At 43.9% G+C, this 9,941-nt stretch overlaps 1 protein-coding gene across 1 annotated transcript; it reads right to left on the bottom strand.

Annotated features, from left to right (window-relative positions):
* Window positions 1–264: 264 nt before the first annotated feature.
* rnf139 (ring finger protein 139) lies at window positions 265–9,637 on the bottom strand. Its single transcript, XM_071499287.1, has 6 exons — window positions 9,150–9,637; window positions 5,841–6,496; window positions 5,087–5,234; window positions 4,855–4,961; window positions 4,446–4,697; window positions 265–4,344 (listed from the first exon to the last, which is right to left on the bottom strand). Exons 1-6 carry the CDS (start codon window positions 9,310–9,312, stop codon window positions 3,562–3,564), a joined length of 2,109 nt encoding a protein of 702 aa, XP_071355388.1. The 5' UTR covers window positions 9,313–9,637; the 3' UTR covers window positions 265–3,561.
* Between the last annotated feature and the right edge of the window lie 304 nt (window positions 9,638–9,941).

Below are 9,941 nucleotides of genomic sequence, written 5' to 3'. Positions count from 1 at the left end.
GGTGGCCCTCTTTACTGCCACCAAAAACTGCAAACTGCAGCTTAAAAATATATCAAGTGAGAAATTATTTTTAATTCAACATGGCGAAATTGCGCCATCTACTGGTCCAGCAACTAAACTGCACCTCCACACACTCCCTGCTGTAAAGTGTTATGATCTTCAATTACTATGAATTTCTATTCATTATGTAATGTGACTGCTGAACAAGTGCTCGAAGAAGTCATTTAGTGGTGATGTTAGTGATATGTAAGATACTGCCCAAACTCCATATCAAAGATGATTTTATTTACATAAATCTCTTTTTAAAACAAAAGGCAAAATTAACAGCTTTCACCTTTTCAAAAGCTTTCAGAACAATCAGCCTAATAATCAAAGTCCTTCATAGCTGACACATGTCAAAAGCACAGCTTTCTAATCAATTAGACCCCGTCTCTTTCTCATTAAACATAATGTATTCCATGCAGCTTATTTCCTGCGACCAGCAATTACAACAGTAATGAACATGAGTTTGTAGTCAAACCCTTAAGACGTTCAGGCTGTGGAAGTCTAAACAGTAAATACTCAGGAGTTGTGCTTGAAAGCTGTTTAATACAAATTCACAATGAAGATCTGTGTGGTTGGGGAGGGATGTGTTATTAGCCGAGCTGAACTGTCAGTAAAGATGAAGACGGGACTCCTACTAAATATCTGGGGCCTCTTTTTCGTGCCAGTAGTTAAAGATTTTGGATCAGTCGAACATCTGCTGCTTCTTGTAGGTCAATGATGCGACAAATTCCACAGATTGTATGCACTGACAGTTTCTTGGTTTACTACAACAAAAACTATCTGAACTTTTCTGCAGCTCCTTCAGTTTTTTTTTCTCTTTCAAGGCCTGGAAAATTTCCAATGCATTGAAAGTACTCTTCCAGCCCTGCAGCAGGACCCTGAGACTAGACACACAGTTTGAGCCTTCAGAAGGATACTGTCTCTGTGATCCGTTGCTCAAGTTGAACAGAACCAGACAGCTCCAGTCTGTGCCAGTGATCAGAACCAAAAAAATGCATTTTCTGAATCACACCTGCTCTCACAAAAATGACTAACAGCTGACACATAAAACAATTTGTGGTACTTTTTCCTTCTGATAGGAATGCAAGTACCTAAAGTCACTCGTAGACAAAACAGCTGGCACCTTTTCATACTGTATTTTTGTGACATTTACCGAGGAGCATTGAGAAATAATAATTTCACTCAATACATTTATGCATCTTTCGGAGATTACAGCTCTTTAGATGTGTCTTCCACTACGACTCCATATCAGCACTCTCATCACAAACTACGACTTCTGGGTCTGAAACAAGAATTTAACCAAACTTAATACTGATTTCTGCAAAGACATGGAAAGAAAGAAAGGAAGGAAGGAAGGAAGGAAGGAAGGAAGGAAGGAAGGAAAGTTGCATGAAAAAAAATTATTTGAAAGCAAATGTTTCTCTTATCCTAAGGGAGAAAGTGTGCACGTGTTTGTTTTATTATATGTACAATAACGTACACAAATGTAAGCAAGGTCACACAAGGGACCAGTAGTAAGTAATGATAGAGGTATATCAGTGATTACAGTAGCGAGTCACTTTTTTAATAATCAGACACACCTCTGTTTTTCTCTGGTTGCTGCAGAGTTGATAAAAAAACTGCTTCACTCTTCTGTTTTCATTCTCTCTCTGAACACGTTCACAAATATTCTGTTCAAGTTCGTTAACGACAAAAATGTAGAACAAGTCTATGACAAACCTGAGCTGTGATTGATCTGCAGGTCAGAGTTTAAAGAATGTTAACACTGGATTAGTACGATTTTTACAAAAAGTTTGGGGTGACAGTTCAGGTTATTTGACTTGGTAGATTCAGATCAGTGAGTGCCCAGTTCAGAGAAGCAGAGAGCAGCACCAGCACAGAAGCTGAGTGGTTGCTGCTGTGGACGGGGATAGCAAAAAAACGTGTTTCAGCCACTTAAAAATACCCACCGAAAAAAAAGCTAATATCAGTTAAGGTGTTTGCTTTATTTTGAGCATTTTTACTGCTTTATCTCGCTGTCAGACAGACTTTTTTTTGGAACTACAAGAACTGTTGAACTGCTGTACTCCTGCGCATCTACGACGCAACGCAATGCTGGGTCGTTCACTGCGGATCAGCTGTTTGGGTTAGAAAGAGCTTAGCATAACTACAGTTGTGCCCACAGAAAAAAAAAGCCAATAACAGTCCAAGTGTCTGCTACACTTTGAACATTTTCACTGCTTTATGTTTTGGAACTACATTTTTTTCAACCGTTGAATTACCATATTCTTACGCACAATTGCACTGAAGCTTAGCTCTTTCTAACTCAAACAGCTGACTTAAAGTAGTTCAATGGTTCACAAACTGTACAGATAAAGTGGTATAAATACTCTAAATAAAGCTAAAACTTCAACTGATAATAGCCTTTTCTGGTTATTTTTAAGTGGCCAAATTACATTTTTGTACTTAGCTCGTCCACGTCAACACATATCTGAGCTTCTCTACCGGTTCTCCTGCTGCTGCTCCATGGCAGTGCGCTGACCTGAGCCTCCTGCAGGTAACTCACTAACTATAGAGAAGTACGTCACACAACACCACGACAAATAACCTGGACTATCACTTTGAGAGCACGTAAGGCCAAATTCTTGAGTGCAATCAATCTTTTAAGCTAAACTAAGAAACTCAACTACAGATGCATACTCATGCATGAAAAAAAGAACAGTTGGAGAAAGAAGTGACAGCAGGTTCCAAACAAAAAACATTTTTGCCCTCAAATCAAATTTTGTCTCCCCACAAACTCAAATCCTGACTTGCGGATCAATTTAAGCTTGAATTTGTTAAGTCGCTCCACACTTTTGTCGTTAACAAACCAACACACTGCAGCATTTCCCCCAATAATAAACACTGCGTGGAACAAGAACTGCATCTTTAAGACATCGTCTCAGCACATTATCCGTCGGCAGGCACAGACGCACAATAACACATGTCCTTACACACAAATACACATTAGGGCTGCACAAGTGACAGAATCTAAACAAAGTTGGGATGTGACTCAGGTGTAGCTTCTCCTCTTTCTCCCACAGTTTGCTCCAACGAGGCAGACTTGTGTTGTGCAGAAAATTTCCACTTCCTGTTGTGTATCAGGTTTGAGGCGATTGAGAAATTGCCAACAAGATTTGTTTCAGGATCTCCAATACTATTGGGATTAAAAAACAAAAAAAAACAAACAACAGTATGACTTTTTGGTCTACATCATGCAGCCCCATCCCAACACACACACAAACACACACACACACACACACACACACACACACACGACACACAGAATGAGAGCAGCAGTTACTCTTTCCACGAGCCCTTATAGAGTAAAACCCAAATTCAAAATCAAACGAAAAGAAAAGAAACTAACAAGAAAAAAAGAGAGTGACATCCCTGACATTTCCAAGAACAAATTAAGATGCTAAAGTTGTGTTTTATAATTCTCTTTAACTTAAATATAATAAAGATATATGTATTTTTCCTATAGATCTTCTCTCGTCAGTCCTCGGTGGAGTCAGTGTCATCATTGATATAGTCTTCTTCTATTGGCGTGCTGCCATTTTGAGTCCCCCACTCATCCTCATCATACTCTATGCTGTCGTTGTCCTCCAGGAGCTCGTTGTTGAGCTCCCCTGGTCCCCCTGCAGCCTGCGCACCGGCTGCTGCTCCGTCAGCCGGCGGCTCGGCGGGTGGCTGTCCATGCTGGTTTTCCCCCGGCGCTGGCGGTGCTGCTGCAGCGGCGTCCTGCGGCGCTGCATAGCCCCCGTTGTTGTTTGAGAAGGCGGCTCTGTCCCGGCTCTCCTCCTCCACGTAAACTCTCTGGTGGCACATGGGGCAGGTGTCCTGGATGTAGAGCCACTTCCTCAGGCACAGCGCGTGGAAATAGTGGTGGCAGGGCGTGATGCGGGCCGAGGTGGCGAACTCCTGGTAGCAGATAGCGCACACGTCCTCGATGTCCCTCAGCTGGTCCCCGCGCATCTCTGGCAGGGAGTTGATCTTCTTGACGGCCGTGCGGCGGTTGATGAAGGTCTTCCAGCCGTTCTTGGCCTGCAGGTAGATGTTGAAGTAGGCGTGCAGGCACATCATGCAGGCACGGATCTTGCTGCCCGACTCGAACATCATGGTGTAAGCCCCGTTTCCGAACATGATGACGCCAAACAGGAACTCGATGATGTTGCCTGTGGAGCGCACGTAGTAGACGTAGTCGTCCAGCTTCTCCCACAGGACGTTGGAGAAACCATCGGCCATGAAGAGGCCGTAGACCGTCAGCGACACCACCACCTGGAAGGAGGGAAACGAGTTAGATGTAATGTGTGCTGTACAGAGGACAGAGAGAGACCATCAGCTGCGCTGCTACCGCAATGCACATCAAGACACCTCACCTTGAGACAGAGCTCCACGCAGAAGGCGGTGACAGCAAAGAGCCAGGTGTTGAGGGCATAGTGGTGCCAGAGGGCGTAGCTGAGCGCCACGGGGAGCACAAAGAGCGCCAGGGACACCAGCAGGACAGGGAAATGGCGGCGAAAGGAGGAGACGTGGGAGGCGCTGAGTGACATCAGCACGGGGTCCGTCATGCCGTGGATGAAGTGGAGGATGGCCGTCAGCAGAAGGCACATGTTCCGGCTCAGACGGACCTTTGGATCAACGTGGGAGAGGTCCTCCGTTAACGATGCATTTATGAAATTAGTTGGTTATAAAAACAGTAACAGGAAAAATCAGAAGGTCCTACAACAAAACTGTAAAAGCAGTATTGTAAAGGTTCTTTCATGCATGAACCCTGCAGTGACATACCAGGCGCTCCTCGGGGTCCAGGCTGCTGAGGCCGGTCTGCAGAGCCAGGATGAAGAACAGAACAGGAGCCACGAAGCCAAGACGCTTGTCCTCCTCCTCCGTCGAACCTGTGGAGGCCAAACGAGACCAAACACTGGACTTCAGGCCCATTTTTACAGCCACTGTGTGTACGGCAGATAATACAGGCTTGTACACGTGTACAACATACACACACACACTCAGTCAGTCGTACCTATGAAGGCCAGGATGCTGAGGCCAAGGTAGTGTGCGACAGAGGAGATGACGGCGCTCATCCCCAGCACAGTGAGCGTGGAGTCGCAGCCGGAGATGATCAGGTTACTCGTCAGATCCCAGAACACGTCCCAGCTCAGCAAGTAACCCTGGAAACAGCCCCGTCACCATTACTTATTACTACTTTTATCGCAAAAACACATTAGAGATTCAGGATTTCTTTATTTGTCATTTTTATGGAGCACATAAAAACTAAATTGAGTTTCAAACATCCACCAGTCAGAATTCAGTGCAAAGAAGCCTGTAAAATTACAAGTTAATAAATAAAATCACTAATAAATGAACTAAGATTAAACAAAAATAGAATAAAATAAGTAGTTTAATAAAATATTAGTTTTTTAAAGGAATGGCCTCTTATATGCAGCTCCCACTCTCATTAAGCAGAACAAGTGATACAGGAAATAATGCAATACTCTGTGCAGGACAGGATTTTTTGAGGCATTTTTCAGGCATTACTGAGATATTGTGTCCACGAGAATGGGATGGATGGACATATGCATACGGACAGACCCTAAAACAATATGCCTCCAGCTCTGGCTTTCGCCGGTGTGAAGGCATAAAAGTATATAATTAATATTCCTGCCTGTTAGCAAGAAAAAAAATCTTCTGGAAGTTTGTAAATGAGTGCATGACTTTTAATGAACTGAATTCAAGGCTTTTCCAAACATGCATAAAAAAACTGCTGATGGTCTCACCTGTGAGTCAGAGCTCCCGTCTGTGGCACCGCCTGTGGCATCACCGCTCTCCCTCCTCACCGCCCGCACCACGTAGACCAGGATCAGTGCCTGGGCGGTGACCCGGGTCAGCCAGAACACCCGCAAGACATCAGGGAACCTGATCCTCTTCCACGTGTCCTCTAGCAGTAGCTGAAGCCCATAGATCCTGTACATGTGCCGCACGAGCAGGTAGACGTACCGACACGAGTAGTAGAACCATTTGAGCCTCATGGCCAGGCACACGGCCGTGTTCACAGCCAGCGCCAGGCCCGAGAACATGGCCACCAGCTGCCTGACGTCGGCGGGCAGCTCAATCATCAGCCCCCACAGAGGGATCATGATGTCCAGTACCACCAGCGCGGCAAACACCGACTGCAGGTTGAGCAGGAACACGTACCCCACCCCGAACACGAGCTGCACCGCGGCCATGCCCAGCCACAGCGTCGGCCCGTTTCTGGGCAGCAACCTGAACCCCAACGCCGCTTTGTAGTAGGCGCTGTAGAAGTCTATGTGGGAAGTTGCGTAGTAGTTGATGAGGACCGCCGCCATGCCGAGGAGAACGGCGAAGAAGAGAGTGTAAAACTTGAACAAGGCTTTCTGGGAGAGCAGCAGCACCACACTGGAGATAAGGACACCTGAGACACAACAGAGACACAGTCAGAAAAACCAATGACAAACTGATGGAACTGCCCAGAAAATGAAAAGCTGCCTGTAGCTGTAAGTTTGTGTGATTAGAAACGTAATCACAGTGAAGGCTGTAGAGGAGCTGAATCACTCAGCTGATCCTAAACCTTTCACCACAGCGCTATCATTACAGCAACACATGTGATGACCCCTATCCTGCACCCTGTGTGTTATCCTGTCATGTTGTTGTTGTGCGTTTCTGAGCCCAGGTCCTTTCACAGTGGTAAATAAAGTAGCTTGTAATTCTGAAGGATTATCACTCGTGTTTTTGTTTTACTTGCACTGTCAAAAGTTTTTCTGAAGTTTGATTTTGAAGTTTTAAGCATGTTTTCTTATAAATTACATCATTTATTCATGTACTTCAAGACGAACAGACAAAATCTCTAAACATGTATACAGGGCCTTAGTGTATGTGCATGTCCAAACAGGAAAACAGCATTTTATTGGATGACTTGTTTCATGTCTTAATTTTGAAAACAGCAAAAACAGTTAATGACGCCTGAGCAGTCTGTTAAAATTTATTCTTTTAAAAGCAGCAAAACAAAAACCAACATCATCTAACAAACTGAAGGAGAAATTATATAGTATTTAGTATTGGTCATTTAGTTTATTATATAGTTAAGTTAGTATACTGGAGCGGACTGTCTCAACGTCACCTGACTCTTTCCATTTCCCAGCTTGTACATTGTCACCTTGACCTTAGGTCCCCCTACAATACTCACTCCTGACTGAGCTGCAGTCAAGACAATGTGAACACTGGATCAGACTGTTAGGAGTTCACCACATAAATGGATTTAGGTCCCTTAACTTCATTGCTAAAGGTGCCATTTTGGTTTCTAGTGCTTATGGGCACTTTTTCAAAGTCTTGTTTTTAGTTTTATTTCAGGTAATCATGTTATTACACTGGATTAATGTGCTGGTACTAAACATAAAGAAAAGGGTGGAAGAAGAAACCTGAGACTCGAGTGTTGGCTGGCCCACTTTAAAGGCCCCTTTGGCCCCTTGCCTCTCTGAACTCTTGGCCAACAGCAAGAGGATTGAGCCGTTCAAAGGTCTACAAACTGTACAAATGCAGAGTTATGTAACCTGCCTGTTATTTATCTGTGTGCAGTGTTTTCTGCAAATGGCCTAACACTCCACGCAGGAAGCTTTTCCAGTTGTATCCTTTGTGAGGAGAATAAACACCTGTGATAAACACAGACTAGTTTCAAAGCGCTAAAAAGTTTGAGCTATGCCTTTCAACTGCTACAGACACGTTATGTCATATATCAGCAATAATAAAATGATGTTACAAATACAGTGTTTTACAAGTTATCACAGGCTTGTTTGTAAAAGCTGCAATAAATGCAAACTATCCTTATGCATTTGAATTTGATATCATTTACTTCTGCAAGTGTTGACTGAACTAAAAACATAACTCCTCATGTATCATATTGATTAAGATACAACTGTAACAAAGTATAATGGATTAAAATTCCCATTTCAAAATGAGCAAGAAGTAAAACCTCAACAATAAGTTTCAGTTGTGATTTATTAAAAATACGGTATCTTTTGGAAATTATAGGATTTTGTACCAATGAAAATTCATCGATTAGTTCATGGACAGAATATTAATCCACAACAATTTAGATAATCTTTTAATCGCTTAAGTTATTTTAAGCAAAAATGTGGTGGTTCTGGCTTCGCAAATGTCAACTTCTGCTGATTTTCTAAGTCTTCTATGAAAATAAATAGAAAACATTTAGGCTTTTGACTGTTGATCAGAGAAAAAAGACATTTAAATAATTCAGCTTGGCCTCTGGGAAACTGTGATGTGGTATTTTATTGACTAATGATTAATCGACAATGAAATGAAGAGAACCATTTGCTGCAGCCCTATTGGTTTACAATGCAACATTAATTTTGCTCTATCACTGCAACTAACGATCATTTACAGGATAGACTGCATATGAAATATCATAAAACAACGGTTTAGTTAAGTTAAAACCCAAATATTCAGTTTACAATTATAGAAGACAAAGAAAAGAAGCAAATCCTCTTTTGAGAGGATGAAATCTGCCAATATTTCACGTTTGTTCACTACTTTTACTCGAAATGTGACAATTACTCAATCGATTCCCAAAATAAGTTGCAGATTATTTTGTATCAAATCGATTAATCGAATAACAGCTTCAGCTTCAGCTCTGTTTTGCCATAACCATGTCTTCATGAGTTCAAACCGCAGTTTAGCAGAAGCAGCTTTCTGTGCAGAGTTTGCATTGGATAAAGAAGCAGACAGGCAGACTGACAGGCTGCCTACATGTCCCCCACAGTCCCTCTGAGGACACCCGGCGGGGACACAGACACCACCACACCTGTGATCAAACACCTGACGTTAGCGGTTAGCTACGTGTTTATCGAGTCCAGACTGAATCCGGTTTGGGGCAAACAGCTACGGAGTCAGGTCTGACTTGTGTTGTTGTAGCCGCAGCTAAATCGGCTTCGGTCTGTCGGACAGGTGAGAGGTCCTGCCCCGGCGTCAGGTAGCTAGCTGCCGGTTTGCAGGCTGTTGTGGACACAGTTTAGAGGCCGCTGTTCCGGACTCTGGGACTTTAAAACGCTTACCCGTGACTCGGACCAACACCTTCCCCATCGCCCCGGCCCATCCCGAACCAGGGTCGTAGTAAGAGTTAAAAATGGCGTCGATAATAAAGATACAGGGAACTCGCAGCGCCACATCTAGCACCGCTAAGGCCTGCTGGCCTATCCGGGCTTGAGTGGACGCCATGCGGCTTCAGTGGGGCGGCTACAGTCCTGGGCAGCCCCGGCTATCCATGAAACATTAAAACAAGCTGAGGTTTTCCTGCAGCCGCCTCTCGTCTTCGGTTTCGCTTTGCCTGACGTTTATTCTCCAGCCGAGGAACTGCGGCCGTCCGCCATGTCCGCCGAGCTCAGCCTCCTGTTGCTTCTTCTTCTTCTGTTCAACGTCGGCCTCGTCTCATCCGGGGTGTTACCGCCACCCGCCGTGTCCGCTCCGGGTCCCCTGACACCCTCCGCTACCACAGGATACCGAGGCGTCGGGAACCGGCCGCTTTCCGCGGCTTCCGTCGCTCTGACCACAGAAGTTGCTAGGTTGGTCCGACGTGACGTGACGTGACGTAACCGCACCGTCAGAGGGTGTGGCCGCTGACGTTGCATGTTTGTTTTCACCATAGTCTGTATTTCACCAAAAATAAGAAATTATCTGCACAATTTAACATTATAAGTATAAATGTTTTCTTTTATTTCTTTAATATTCTTGTCTTTTGTACTTTACATCCAGTCATGTAAAGTACTGAACTTTATTATTTTATTTATTTATTTACATTTTCCGCTGCTTTATGTTTCTACTCCACCACATTTCAAAGACATATTGTT

Source organism: Trachinotus anak, unplaced genomic scaffold (assembly GCF_046630095.1).
Source record: "Trachinotus anak isolate AG129_WGS33_773 ecotype Australia unplaced genomic scaffold, CSIRO_AGI_Tana_v1 ptg000016l, whole genome shotgun sequence".
NCBI classification, from domain to species: Eukaryota; Metazoa; Chordata; class Actinopteri; order Carangiformes; family Carangidae; genus Trachinotus; species Trachinotus anak.
Note: the sequence above shows the minus strand (reverse complement) of the source record. Positions and strands in the feature narration are given on the sequence as shown.